The sequence below is a fragment of the Lutjanus erythropterus genome, chromosome 12 (genome assembly GCF_056507025.1).
Source record: "Lutjanus erythropterus isolate fLutEry1 chromosome 12, fLutEry1.hap2, whole genome shotgun sequence".
In the NCBI taxonomy this organism is placed as follows: domain Eukaryota; kingdom Metazoa; phylum Chordata; class Actinopteri; order Lutjaniformes; family Lutjanidae; genus Lutjanus; species Lutjanus erythropterus.
The window spans coordinates 595,282-610,685 of record NC_139328.1 but is presented as its reverse complement, the minus strand read 5'-3'; the positions used below and the strand labels follow the sequence as shown (position 1 = coordinate 610,685).

Below are 15,404 nucleotides of genomic sequence, written 5' to 3'. Positions count from 1 at the left end.
GAATTCCTTGACAAAAACAGAAGGAGGTCAAGTTACTAGTACTTTTCCATGCTGTAACATCGAGGCTGTACTGTTGGAGTTTGATTTACTGACGTCACTCAACACTATTAAAATGTATTTCATATCATAATGCACTGGATGTTTTACCTTTAAACAACTATTGTTAAATTTGAGATTAAAAAGTGGATTAATTTTCAGTCCTGCTTCTCAACCTGTCTGCAGACAGACACATTGACCAACAAGAGGAGAGCTCACAGTTTTTAAACTTTTGGGATTTAAAGTTACTTATAAAAAGATACTTTAAATTTGAAGAAGTCAGATTTAATACATAACCTGTTTGATTTAACCTGGAGAGAATTAAAGTTGTTTTTTTAAAATACTCTTTGGAAATCATGACGTAAGGAGACATGACTGAACATGTCCTGAATGGGAGGACTGGGACTTTCCATGACACTGCTGAAATTTAAAGTCCAGTGAAATCAGACACCAAATGAAGAAAACATCATATGGTTGTTTCCAGGGCAACAATGTAAGTGTTTTTAAAAAGTAAGGTGGGATCAGCCCTAAGAACGAGGGAACAAAAGGACAATATGAGAACAGGTTCTTCAGTCAGACTCTGGGCTCTGCTTGGGTTTACCGCTTTTTCAAAAAATAAACTTTATTGTATTGACCTTTGACCTCCTCCAGTGACTTCCTTGAACATTTTTGTGACCTCAGTATCAGTGTAATAGTGTTATAGACTATGTGCTGGAGCGGAGGGTTAGACTTCTTTACTGGCTCAGCCTGGACTTACGTTTTCCAACACTACACATCAACTGGAAACAAAGATGATGCATTAACTGGGACCTGTTAGCTTTAGCCAGTTAGCATATCAGTGTGTATTTAGTCATCATGAGCATACGTAGCAACAGATATTAAAAAGACAGCTGGAGACGAGTTTTCCATCGACTCAGCGTTCGCTACATCGAGAAAAGTGAAGTTTTCTTAAGTCATTCATATGTGCCTTTACTTAACGAGTCCGTTTGTGGTTCTTGCATGAGGCCCAGAAACCATTTTAGTTGCCACCCTGATACAGAAGAAGAGTTTTGTTTTTTTTTCCCATCTGCCACTGGTACACTGAGCATGCCGGGCTGTGTGTCATGCACCCCCAACTTTAATAAAGACAGATAACAAACAGAGTGAGAAAACACTGCCGTCACCGCAGTGGAAAAATACATCAATGACACCTCTGCAGCCCTTAGAGATTACCTCCATATCTCGTCTCTAACACCCCCACCTCGTCCCAGAAAATACCCCCCATCCCCACCCCTTCCCAACCCCCAACCTGATGGTAGAGTCACATGACACAGACAGACAGGAGGGACACTAATGCTCCTGTTGGAAAGCGACAGCTCGAAGAAGAGTATATGTTTGACACAGAAGACAGAGAAGGAAGTTTTAGTTTTTTTTTAGGGGATGAGGGGGGGGCGGTTATATTTATATAGATGATGGTGGTTGTAGGTAGCCCCTCCCCTCCCTGCTCCACTTTCCCTGTTGTCATGCGGGCAGGTTGTTGTCTCTATCCTGAGGCGTTGATGTACAGCTGACTCTGCAGGATGTAGTCGATGACCGGCTGACTCAGGTAGTCCACGACATGTCCGTCACCGTGCTGCAGGGCCAGTCTGAATGGGTGGGGGGGGGCAGGATTTCATATTTAGGTATAACGTAAACGTAAAGACACATCATCTGGTGCAAATGATGAAAATAATGCGATACGAGCGCAGGAAATGTGCATCATTTGTGTATTCCTGGGTGTTTAAAATATTGAACCTGAATAAAAAAATCCTGTCTATGTGCAGGGTTTTTGCTGAGTGTTGTGTGGAGGACCGGGGCGGAGCTGAGGCACACAGCTGAGAGACAGCTGCTGAGAGTCAGGGAGCTCTGGAGAAGACGGCCTGGGACAGACTGGAGCTTCTGGAGAGAGACACCCTGGAGTCAAACTAATTTTGCTCTGATACCGACTTCTTTACTGCCAACTCTTTACTGGAACTCAGAGTTGTTATTAAACTTTTGGGATTAAGAAATGGTTTCATCTTCACTCCTGCTTCTCAACCTGTCTGCAGCAGCAACCGACAGAGGAGTCAACCTCTGTTCACTAACTAGTCTCCATTTTAAAGTTTCTTTGTGAATGTATAGAGAGGAAGGGGGGAGGAGAGAGACGGGAGGGACAAAACAGAAAGAATCGTCTTTTCTTGTGAGTGCACACAAACACGCACACAGCTGGTGCATGTCGGCCGCGGCTAACTGACCACAATCAAACTTGTGCGAGTATTGCAAGACGAATATTTGCTTCATTTTTGGTGGTTTAAGCTTTGGAGCATCTCTGAAGTCCTGCTTTCATGGTGAGGTTGGAGTTAGGATAGCAGTGTCCCCTGCAGACTTTGTGCTAAGCTAGGCTAAACACTAACCTTCTGAATAATTTGAAAAAGTCTCAAATATGAAGGCATGAATCTTTTGGTAGATTTGTTGCATCATTCACAGCTTCTGTGCGCTCAAACTGACCAGGATAAAAAGCCCAGTAGGCTGTGGTCTCATAAAATTCACTTTGTGCAGATCCTCACCTGCTCTTGGTCGAGCTGACGATGGACATCGGATGGCTCATCGCGTCTTTCACCACGATGATGTTGTCCTGAAACCAAGAGACCAGACAAGACAGTGAAAGAGGACATTTCTCTGACATAAAAGGTAAAAACTGATGTCAGGGTTCATGAACAGAGATATTTGGCTCTGACCTTGTACTTGCGGAGAATGGAGGAGTGATTCATGATGCGCTCTGTGTCGGCTCCATCACGAGGAACCACCACGATCCCAAAATCCCCCACAATCACCTCCATCTGAAACCAACAGTAAGAAGAGCTCGAGTCACTGCTCAGGGTGCAGGGTTCCCCAGTCACAGTCACATGTATGACACATGTTGGACACGTTGGACACAGTCAGGTCATCTAGTGGACGTGTCACAATCAGCTCCCTGAGGAGAGGTGAGTCCCTGTGACATGCTAATTATCACCGCTGCTAAATTATAAACCATCCTGAAAGTGTTGATCTCTGAGAAAATAAAGCACAGTGTGCAGAATGGAGGACGCGCTCATACAGTGATACAAACACACTGTCCTGAATGAACTTCCTGTCCAGTCAACAAACAAGCTAAATTACTGTTGTGTCTGGAGGGGACAGATCTGCAAAAGATTCATTCAGTTCATCATGTTTTGATCCGTCCTCCACACAACTGCATGTCCCAGCAGCACTGTTTCAGAAGTGGAGCGTTTTTCCCACCTGATTCTGTTGACTTGCTCACATTTCGTTGATTCTTTGTTGCTTTTTGTGCTTCAACAACACACCAACAGGCTGTGCAGTTAAATACTTTGTGTTTTCTTGTCTGTTTTTATAATCAGGAGTCTACACAGTTTTTTTTATTTTGAAAAACAAATGGTTCTGGTGTGTAACTTCCTGTGTGCTCAGTCTGCTCTGATTCAGCATCCATCAAAAACAGACTGACAGCGATCAGCTCGCGGTGCAGCTGTGACCCGTGAATCAGGCCGGATCCCTTCTTGTACCCTTTTCTCATCTTGTTACATCTTTTATGTTGTTTTATCTCTTACATCATTTTCATCTTGTTTTTTTACGCTGTTTTTGTCGTGTTATGTCTTTTTAATTGTTCGCCTTATGCCTAGCTGCGTCTTTCATGCTGTTTTTGTCTTGTGATTTGTCTGACGTCTTTTGTCATTTTCATCTCGTACATTTTTCATTTGTTATGTCTTTTATGTTGTTTTATCTCTTACATATTCTATGTCATTTTTGTCTTGTTACATTTTTGACGTTGTTTTTGTCTCGTGAAGCACAGAGCAAAAAGGGGCAGGACTTAGGAATGCAATTCAAACCTGGAATACTGTCACTGTTTTGCTAACAGCTAGCACTCATGTTAGCATGGTGGTTAGCTTGTTAGCAGTGTGAGAGAAGAATTACACTGCATGCTGTGAGGAGGGGACGCTTTCTTTTTGCAGATGCTTCCTTCGTCAACAACATCAAAATGACTGTTCAGTTACTACGATAGAGTTTAGAGGAAAGAAGTAAGAGCGGAGGAGCTACAGGATGGACTGGGGCAGGGTTAACGGTTGGGTGGGGGCGGGGCTACAGTGTGCTTACATCACTGTCCTTCCAGAGGCCAGGGATGCAGAAGGACTCCAGGAGATCACTGCCACACAGGAGCAAGATGCGTAACTCTACAGACGACAAACAGGCAGGAGGAAAGAGACACCAGAGTCCTCAGTAAACAAACAACATGTTTACTGGATACAAACCAACCAACCGACCAATCAGAAGGAGTTCACACACAGCAGGACAGACACGACACAGCACACAGGTTCACGTTCAGATCCTGAACTCACCGATCTCCTCGTATCTCATGGCGGTGCCCAGGTTAGCATTTTCATCTGACACAACGAGACAAAACATCATTAGATTATCAATACAACATTAAATTATCGTCAATTGATCAAGGTTAAGATGTTATTAAAAATTAATTGATTTATTACTCTTTAACAATAAAGTACAGCTGTTTTGTGTTCTGGCCAATCAGAGCTCCTGTTGCTGCTCTGTGATTCGGACGTTCAAATGAAACTAATCTTGATGTACAAGCTGTAAATGATAAAACAGGAAACAAATAAACAGAGAGACAGAATCTGATTGGTCTTTTTAAATCCAATTATTAATCGATCATTATAAAGACAGAACAGCACTGACTTTTGATGAAACATGAAATTTCTATAACTTCACATTTGATAAGAGTCCCAGCCTCAACACATCTACATGACAATCAGGAGTCTCCTAGTGGAGACAGGAAGTGACATCAGACTCCTTTCTGCAGTGTCCAAAGCGGGTGAAAATTAAGAGCTTCATTAACTGGTCAGAATTCAAACATACCAAGTCGACTAAAAATATTTCCACCATGTTTTTATCCTGAATCTTCACTGTAGATCTTTAGCTTGGAGCCACGTTCACGTGCACACTGTCTGAACTGTGTGTGTGTGTGTGTGTGTGTGTGTGTGTGTGTGTGTGTGTGTGTGTGTGTGTGTGTGTGTGTGTGTGTGTGACAGTGTGCAAACAGCATGTTGGGACTTTAGGAGACTTGGATCACAGCAGACCAGCAGTATGGAGGTGTTTTATGTTTTTATTCTGTTGTTTACATTTGAAAACTGGTCACCATTCACTTCCATTGTTTTCCTGTGAAACTAGAATCCACAAGAAGGTGAGGAGATATTGACTGGATTTTCAAACACTTACAAACTGCTGGTTTCACTGTGCTGGTTTGGGTGGACCATCAGGACATATGCACTGAGACAACAGTTAACTGTCTGATTAAAATGTTGATAAAGAGTTTTACAGACTCCTGACATCCCACGCATCCACTCAAACACCACTACGACCTGAAAACCACCCGAAACATGTGACCCCTGTCAGACAATCTACTGTTTTCTATGGCGTTAACTCTGGTTTACTGGCTGCTGATTGGCTGTTACTTTTCCCTCCATTTTCTTCAGTTTTACTTACCAACGAAGGTGAAGCGTTCGATGTGTGGGCGCATGCAGCAGATCTTCCCCAGGCTCTCGCTGACCTTCCCCCACAGTTTGACTGAGTGGAGAGTGAGCACAGGTTAGTTACTCTCCACTGTCATCATCATCATCATCATCATCATCATCATCATCATCATCGTCATCATCAGTTTAAAATCACTAACTGCTCCTTTAACTTGAGCTGTATGAATGATGAACGTGCAGGAATGAGACTCACTGGCTGTGGGCTTGTGGTTCATGTTGTTGTGGTTCTGGTAGATGGGCGGAGTCTGGTTCTGTGGCTGACCAATCACAGGGGTCGTTGATGGTGTGTTGACGTTGGACAGAATACAGCCGGTCACTCTCTGAGGAACAAAAAGCATTTTAACTATAAATACTGCCAGTAACAGACAAAGATACAGGGTACATACGTCACATGCTTTTCAGATGAGAAGATCATGATGGGATCAAATGTGAATATTTTCTGGTTTCTTTCCAGTAAACTGAATATCTTTGAGTTGTGGACAAAACAAGACATTTGAGGATGTTATCTTGGACTTGGATCAACATTTTCTGACATTTTTATGGAGCAAACAACTGATCAATTAGTGGAAGAATTATTGCCAGATTGATCAGTAGTTGAAAAAGGTGGTGCACACAGATGTATGTAATAATGAGGATGAATAAGTCCTGACCTTCATCAGGTCGCGGTGATGCTCCAGCACACTGCAGGTCGTCTGCCAGGTGTCCTGGTAACACTCCCAGGGGTCCACCCTGCACCCAACCACACAAACAAAACAACCTGTCTATTCATTTATGTGTCAGAGGTAAAGGAACATACCGCTGCTTTTAGATGATCAACACAGTATTCTATAATTTACTGTTTGTGGTGAATGAAAGTGATCCTGGTCTCACCTGATCCAATCAGAGGACTGGACGGCCAGCTGACACATGGTGAGACGATGTCTGCTGGGCACTAAACCCTGAAGACACACACACACACACGCACAGTTAGACAGTCAGTCCACAGGTATCAGCCTCTCCAGGAAGTTGTGATATTGTGATTTCAACAGTCTCTGTGATTTCTGCACAGTCTGCAATTTTTTCCAAGCAATGCAACTTTTTTACGAATTTGACCAGTCATCATAGCGTCCTGCAGTTCCACCAATCACAGCAGACCCCTGTGCAAATGTCATACATGTACTTCTCAGTGAACTGACTCAGTGTTTTCTTATTTTTTTGTTGTGCTACAGTGTGTGTGTTGATTTCTGTGCTCTTGCCCCTCCCCCTCCTCCTCGCAGCTGCTGCACTAATCGAGTCCCTGCGTTTCCTTTTCCCACGTTAATGAGTGTATTTCTGTCATCTATCATGTAGATATACCTGCTGTATTTCACCATCTGACCAATGTTAGCTGAGACGTAAGCTAGCTTTAGCCTCAGTCTGTTAGCATTAATGTTATATCATGTACGCAGCTGTTAGCTAACTTTACATAAACACTTTCACAGGGTTCTTGTTATAAAATGTGTCCGATGGAAACATTAAAACATCAGCTGGAGACTCTCAGCTGACTCAAGTCAAGTTAGCATTAGCATTAGCATTAGCTTACATCAGCAGCTGCACTCATGAAATCTGCTTGTGAGTCTTTACTTTAGTGACAAAATCCACCGTCATCAGCTGGAAATGAGAATCTGCTTTTGTTTCCGTCTCTAAGGAATCACAGACCTCATGTTTCAACAATTTACATGTTAAATCTGCAGTAATAACAGTAACTAAGGAGGGCGGGGCTTAGCGAAGGGTCAGCTCTTAGTGAATGAGTGATAAATGTGTGTATGAAGCATGTTAAGAGGTTGTGATGAAAGAGGTAATAACTGATGTGATTAATGTGCAGCGTTAATAATCAGCTGTCTGAGCTGCAGGTGAAGCTGAAACTCTGGTGCTGAAACGAGCAGCAAAGATTCCTGCTGTTTCTGCAGCATCTATTATTCATGTGGTGTGTTTCTATTGAGGCCGAGCAGAAGTAGGACAAGAGCTTCATTAATTCCAGCAGCAGGAAACAGAAAGTGGAAAACAAGAGCAGCTGCACACAGGACGCTACAACGGTTTCAACAGACTGTATGAGACACACACAGGCTGCTGATTACCGTCTGACACTGTGTGAACGAGGATAAACCAGGATCTTTATAAACTCACTGGTTTCCCGTAGGAGTCGTGCACCGGTGAGATGATTCCTCCGATCACGATGAAGCGACCTGTTTTGTGCAGATATTCTCTGGCTTTCTCTGCAAACACACAAACACAAAGAACGTTAAACAACAGAACCGTCGCTCGACATTAAACAGAGCAGCTCAGTGCAGAAAGAAATCAAGTGTCACATCACCAAAATACTGTTGGTTTCTCTGCAGCTTCTCTAAAAAATGTTGTGATGCTTTAAAAAAGGAATATCAAATGAAGAGTTCCAAATAAATAACAAAATTAAAACTGGTGTATTTTAAACCTGTGAAAAACATTTTTCACATCTTCAATCACTAAGTCACTAACTAACCCAGATTATTTTATTGTTACAGTTCTGTGATTTATTGAGATGAAATCTTGTTGTAAATCCAGTTTTTTGTAGCTCACTGTTCCTTCTGTATCTTGAAGTTGCAGTTTAATGTTTTGTCTCAGGTTCTCTGAGGTTCTCTGGAGTTTCTGAGTTGAATGAAGTCTTGTCTTCAGACTGAATGTCTGGTAAAACACTGTCACTTTCTCTGTTTTCGTCTCAAAGTCTCTGCTCAGATCACAACAAAGACTTTTTGACTGCTGACTCTCATTTTGAAAACTCATCTGCATTCCCAACAAATGTTTTCTTCAAGAGGGGAAACTGTTGAATGTCTGTTACTATGGCGACAGTGATGCTAATACAGTCTTTGAGGTGAGTTGTTGGTGTTTCACTCTGAGGAATCTGAGGCTGAAATATCGTGAAGGAGGAAACTTTCAATCTATTCTTCAGTGATCATTTTGACATATTAACACACCTCATTCTTCAATTTTAACAAGAAAACTCTCCTTATAATGAAACGTCACCTTGTTTTGTAAAAAGGTTTCATTATGAGACCAAGTCTCAACACGTTCTCGACCTAAACAACAGAACAGATAGATTTACAGAGCAACAAACGTGACCTTTTGACTCGTGGTTAATGTTGTAAAATGGTTGCAGTTTGGTTTGACTTTAGTTGAACTTGTGGTTAAAATAATAGTGTGACTCACATAAGTTAACACAACTGAGAAAATGATAAAGTTTTCTTGTTGTTGCAGACAGATAATTGTATATGTGTCAGTTTTTTATCTTTATATCAGGTTATTGTTTCTACATATTAATCCTGACCTCTGATTTGACCTTTGACCTTATTTGGAAGTTCCTGTATTCTGCCTTTGCAGAGCGAACCAAAAAATATTGGGTCATACCAAAAAATATTGGGTCAAACCAAAAAATATTGGGTCAAACCAAAGCAAAAGGCAGAAACTTCTGTTTGATCTGATGACTTTAGCTTTAAAAAGCAGAATAATGACAAATATGATCAAATCCTCAGTCTGATAATGATGTCAAATGAAATGACACCTTTTACTGTTATTATTTACATTATTGTTATTATCATTCTTTATTTACAACATTTATTATTATATTATGGTTCACTTGTGACGGAATCTTTAAAATCAATGTCTCTGAAGATTTGAAGCTACTAAAATTTATGTTCTAATAAAATAAAGATTTAAATATAAAAGGCAACATGTTGCAACAGAAAAACGTGAAAACAGGTGGAGTACGTCTGTCCGCTCCACTGTTTGATTTTGGTCTTGACTTTGTGCTTCATGTCTCTGATGAATTAATATTTACATCAAAGAAAAATCATGTTGTTGTTTTTCTTATTAATTTTCCGTCTCCACCTTCAGCTGAGGAGAAGAAAGCTTCAAACAGAAAGAAGAAAGGTTGGATGTGACTCAACGGCCCAGAGGAAGATACAGAGACGGAGGAGCTGCTGGTGAAAATAGGTCATGATGGGAACATGGCTGCCGCTGGTGCTGCTGCTGCCGCCGCCGCCGCTGCCGCTGCGTCCAACCAAACATCCCCGTCACAGAGTCTCATCTGATCTGATCGCAGCACACGTTCACGTTAAGCTCACAGCAGCTTTGGACAGTCACAGAGTCTGAATCAGCTCCTCATTAATGTTCCAGCCTGTTTGTCACCACGAGTCAGCTGGACAACACATGACTGACACCTGATTGGACAACACGCCACTCACTGGCCTGTCATTGGTCTTTGCTTCTGATTATCAAATTGAGAAAAAAAAACATGGCAGCTGTTTGAGATGATCTCTCACATTTATCTTTAAAGAATATGTAACACCCAACACTCTCAGAAATAAGGGTTCCAAAAGGGTTCCTCCTCATGGACTGAGGCTCTACCTACAACCATTTTCTTCTGAAGAACCCTTTTTTGAAGAAACACTTTTTCAGGGGTTCTTTGTAAGACTAAGAGTCCCATTAAGAACTCTTTTCATCCTAAGAACCCTTTATGGAGGAGTTCTTCAAGGATTGTTGGGATCCTTTTTTGTCAGTGGTTCTTTTAGCTATAATATGAAAAGGTTCTTAGTCAAATCCCTTGGAGGGTTCTGGATAAAACCCTTGGAATCTGAAAGATTTCTTGAAAGAACCTTGTTGTTTGGTCCTAGATAAAACCCCTGGAATCTGAATCTATCAGGTTCTAGGAAGAACCACCTGGGAGGGTTCTTGTTAGCACCCTTGGAGGGTTCTGGGTGGAATCATTACGCCATAGAAGGGTTCTTCGTAGAACCTCTCATAGAGGGTTCTGGGTGAAACCTTTCACAGATAATTCTAGATATAAGCACTTTTACTAAGAAAGCAGTGCTTAAAAAAGGTTCTGCAGTCTGAATTAAAATGTTAGAGCAAGTTATTTCCCTCCTCCTCAGGCTGAAGCTCTGCAGAAATACTGCAGGAACACTGCAGGAACACTGCAGAAACACTGCAGGAACACTGCAGGAACACTGCAGAGATATTTTAGACTCTGTTCTGTAGAGTTGGAGGAAGTGGAGGCATGGCGGCCATCTTTATTTACAGTTTAGTGGTTTTGAATCGTGAATCTTGTCCGGTCAAACGATGAGCTGCTGTCACCACTGGCAGGCGCTGTGATCACTGTGATGACCAGACACCAATTAAATATCAAATCATTTAAGCCAGTACAGATTCAATTATTCCTCTTTCATCAGTTTTGTAGTTTTTGTAATTCAGTTTTTGTTTTCAAAATCTCAAGGCACACCTGGATTCATATACACACAAAACAGCCTCTATAACCAACCTACGAGCCAATCAGAGTGAGATGAAGGGAAAAAAAAGAGAAAAACTAATAATCTGAAATGTAGGCCTTAAAATGTCTCAAATACAGGAAAGAATTTATGAAGTTAATGTTACTGTTATAGAGTTAAATTTAACTTCAGTTTCACTTTTAATGTGTTCTTGTTGGAAAAAATTGTTGATTATTGATCATGCTACAACTACAAAACGAAACCAACACTGAACCAATAACCATTAATGCAGACGGTGTGTGGACTTTTTTGTGAAATAGGTTGAATTCATAATTATCTAAAAAATGTGTTAAATAGTCTCACATTTAACATTGAAACTGACAGAAATTCAATTTAGAAGTTTAGAAGCCCAAAAAGGCCAAAGCCTGAGAAAACTCAGTCCGAACCCGACCCGCACCCGTTCCTCATTAGCATATTTCAACCAGAACCCGATTACAGCCGGACATTTTTCTTAATGAGCTTCCCTCCATGTTCCAAATAGTCAGAGGTAGCAGTGGCAATACTACTACTACTACTACTACTACTACTACTACTACTACTAATAATAATAATAATAATAATGTTATACTGTCAGATGTTTCAGATTCAGTTTGTCTGCTCTCTTATACTCTGTATCTGTTTTTAATATAATTAGTAACAATTAAAATATTATTTTTTTAAAGAATAAAGAACACTACACACACCTTTTCATCAACAGATTACCTTTTTTCAGTGAAAATCATGGACTCACTCATCTTGATTCATAATCTGCTATAATTCTGCACAGTTTAAAGGGTTAACAGTCATCGCTCAGATCACTTTCAGGTATAAATTGTTATTTGGTCAATTTTAATCACTTAAACATCACCTGTCCCAGAGATACTCAGCTCACTTTTACTTTTTAATTTAATTTTCATATAATAACTGTACAGAGGAATGAAATTATAGAATTTAATAAGTAAGATGTTTTTAAGTTGTTTATAGAGATATTGAATGGCACAGAGAACCAGCACTTTATGTTGTGCTTCATAATATCTGATTCATGATCATTAATGTGGAACTTTCTGTATCGTTGTATATCACTGGATACCATGTCTTTATGGTATTATTATTACATTTGACCATATCAAATGTTTTACTGACTATTTTTAGATATAATGTAGGGACTTGGTGACATTGTTGTTGTTTGTGTTGTTGTCTGTGTGTCTGTCTTTGCTCTTCAGCGTCTTTGCTTCTGTCTATTGTTCTTAAATTCTTTTTTTGTCTTGTGTCTGTGTTTGTTGTTTGTTTGTGACCTTGCTTGTGCTGTTGTTGTTGTTGTTGTTGTTGTTGTTATGCTGTGATTTGCTCTGCTTTTATTCCTCTGCCATGTCTGTTCTTTGCTTAATGCTGTCTGTGTTCTCCTTTTACTGGAATTAGCATTTAGCCTTTAGAGCCTGTTTCTTACTTCTCAATTTTTATATTAAGAATATAATATACACTGTCCCTGAGAAATAGATAAATAAATAAATTACACCATTAGTAGTTTTATTGGTGTTGATTTGTTGTTTGTTGATTTTTCTGGTTTTGTCTCTTTTTGCCTTAAATCTGATTATAAATCGATTATGATGTAATGTTCTCTATATGGACTCCAGGAGGAGTCGCTCTGTAGTGGCTAAAGGGGATCGAAATAAATACATGAACAAACAAACAAACAAATCAATCAATAAGTAAATCAATAAAAAGTCCCCAAAGTGTGCAAATAATTATCATTATCATTAATTATCCTCTTAATTATGTAAAGCCATTTGTGTGAAACGGTTGTATCAGTCTGAGACGTGTCTTCTTCTGCCCTCTGGTGGATCATTACTTCACTGCAGGCAGCAGCTGGTCTGTCAGGGCAAAATCCAACATGGCCGCCTCTACATATTTTGGCAAAATAAATAAAAAGAAGAAGTTACAGAAAGAGTAAATATTTTTATTTCAATAATATAAATATTTATTATATTGAAACAGCCTCTAACTACTTGATATTTTGTTGATTGATATATAGTTAGATCAGGTTTAAAATGTGTGAATCAAATATGATAGAGTAGATATTTATCTGTGACTCACTTCTCTATTCATATTAGTATTATTACACAACAATAACTAAAACACTGCCAAATAAACTCATTTAAGTTTCAGATGTCACCTGAAGTTAAATTCAGTGGAAATTTAGATATTTAATGTGTTTTTTACAGACACAACCTGCTCTCATTATAATCACTGGGATGTTTTTAATTGATTTTCACTCAAAAACAATTGCTTGATTATCATAATTGTATGTTATATTGATCAGTTGAGATTTATATTGATTATATTGTTTTGTTTTTATCACAAGGTGAAATAAAATAGTCTCCAAACTAAGAAAAATGTGACAAATTTTCCAAAAGCAATGATTAATATTTGTTGTGATCAATGAAATCTCATAAATGTAGTGAAAGTGTCAAAATAGCACAAATGTAAATGATGTAGAAAAATATATTTTGTCAAATGGTCCAATAAACACTTCAGGTTTTAAAGCAGCATCACAGTTCAGTTAGATCCTGAAGTAAATATTACATAATTCTGATGACTAAGATAAGATGGTTGTGTTTGTGAGGCTCGATATGATCCAAACATCTGTACAAACATCTGTAAAGTGTGTGTGACGGTGGATTAGAGGCAGCAGAAATCTTTCACTTGTCTCTGTGAATAATTCATCTGCTGCTGGTTTAATAACCGCAGCTCCTCCGGCTCTCATCAGGCCGCTTAGTGACGCAGGAAGGCCGGCCACCACCTGCGGCCTCCCCCGCTGCTGGAGCCCCGCTGCCTGCGTGTCTGTCAGTCTGTCTGTCCCACATCGTGTCCGTGCATCGTGTCTGTAGACGTGTGCGGACCGTCAGGGGGGACCGACGCTTCGTTTCTGCGCCACACGCCGCGAGGCCTGCATTCATTCCGTGTTTTTGACGTCATAACCCGTTTCAGACCGCGCCGAGCTGCGTTGGACTGTCCTCTTACTGTGTGACGATTGTGTGTTTGTTTGTGTTGTGTGTGTAACCTGCTGTTTCCTGCTGGATGAGGAGCCGTCGCCCCTTTCAGCACCGCCCTGCTGGACAGCGACACGCGCCGCACACAGAACCCCTTTTACCTCCGATGATGAGATGATGATGTTTCAGGAGATCTTCATCTTCTAACACACACACACACACACACACACACACACACACACACACACACACACACACACACACACACACACACACACACACACACACACCCTCCTCCACCCTCGCGCGCAGATGCTCACCGAACATATGGATGTGTCCCTTGGTGATGGGGTTGAAGCTGCCGCAGGACAGCAGGATGACGTGTGTTTTGGTGGTTTCTGTCATGTTTCTGTCCGCGTCTGTCCGCCTCTGTGTCCCGGTCCGGTCCGGTCGGGTCCCGGTCCTGTGTGGATCTGTCGGTTGTTTGGAGCAGCAGCCGCAGAGAGAGAGAGAGAGAGAGAGAGAGAGAGAGAGAGAGAGAGAGAGAGAGAGAGAGAGAGAGAGAGAGAGGCGAGGCTGGTGTATCTGCGGCAGGAAGCAGCGTCACTGTGTTAAAGAGACAGACTTCATGTCCCCAGGATCAGATGTTCAACAACTGACATTTATCCTAAAATACGGAGGAGAACCAGAGTTCTGAGTTTTATTCATTTTATTCTGATCATTATCATTATTACAGATTTATCAGGATTCTTGCTGTCTGCAGTGTTTTGACAGACAAAGTCAAAGAGCAGAGGAGCAGGATGACATCAGAGGGTCAAACAAGAGGAGACAAAATTAAGTTAAAACTGATGTAAAACTAAGACACATGAAAACATAAGAAAGAATAACAACATTAGAATAATGTTATTATAGAATATTAATGTTACTTTAGAATAATAACATCAATATTTTGGTTGGAATTATCTGGGATCAATGACTCCACATGTTAACATGTTATTAGTGAAAAACTGTGTTGCTGTTGAAACTGATGATATTTTTATTGTTTTTGTGAATTTGAATAAATGTTTGAAACTCATGTGACACATGAAGAAACTTCATTCACAAAAGTCTGAAGAATGGAGATGAAAAAGTTGGAAGACTGGGATCTAAAAGGACTGATAAACTCTTTAAAGCTGGTACTTTACTTCACAGGCAGAAGTACAGAGGAATCATTAGAAAAAAAGTACTCTAAGTATCAAAAGTAAAAGTACTCATCATAACAAATGGCACCATTCAGGGTGTTCAACTATATCGATCATATATTACTGAATTATGATTATTATCAACGATGCACTGAGGTGAAACTGATCTGAACCGTTTTTGTAGTTTAATTTTTAACAGTGCATCATATTCTATAAACCGACTATGTGTTTTTATAGAGAGATCAATAAACTGCATTAAAGGGGATAATGGGCAGTTAACTATATTTTAGCAGAATATTCCTTTAG

At 40.3% G+C, this 15,404-nt stretch overlaps 1 protein-coding gene across 1 annotated transcript; it reads right to left on the bottom strand.

Moving 5' to 3' along the window:
- Positions 1–301: 301 nt before the first annotated feature.
- Positions 302–14,450, bottom strand: nmnat2 (nicotinamide nucleotide adenylyltransferase 2). Its single transcript, XM_084732988.1, has 11 exons — positions 14,238–14,450; positions 7,779–7,867; positions 6,504–6,571; positions 6,284–6,362; positions 5,827–5,953; positions 5,587–5,667; positions 4,425–4,469; positions 4,183–4,259; positions 2,772–2,873; positions 2,601–2,668; positions 302–1,661 (listed from the first exon to the last, which is right to left on the bottom strand). The coding sequence occupies exons 1-11, from the start codon at positions 14,320–14,322 to the stop codon at positions 1,559–1,561; spliced, it is 924 nt and encodes a 307-aa protein (XP_084589114.1). The 5' UTR covers positions 14,323–14,450; the 3' UTR covers positions 302–1,558.
- Between the last annotated feature and the right edge of the window lie 954 nt (positions 14,451–15,404).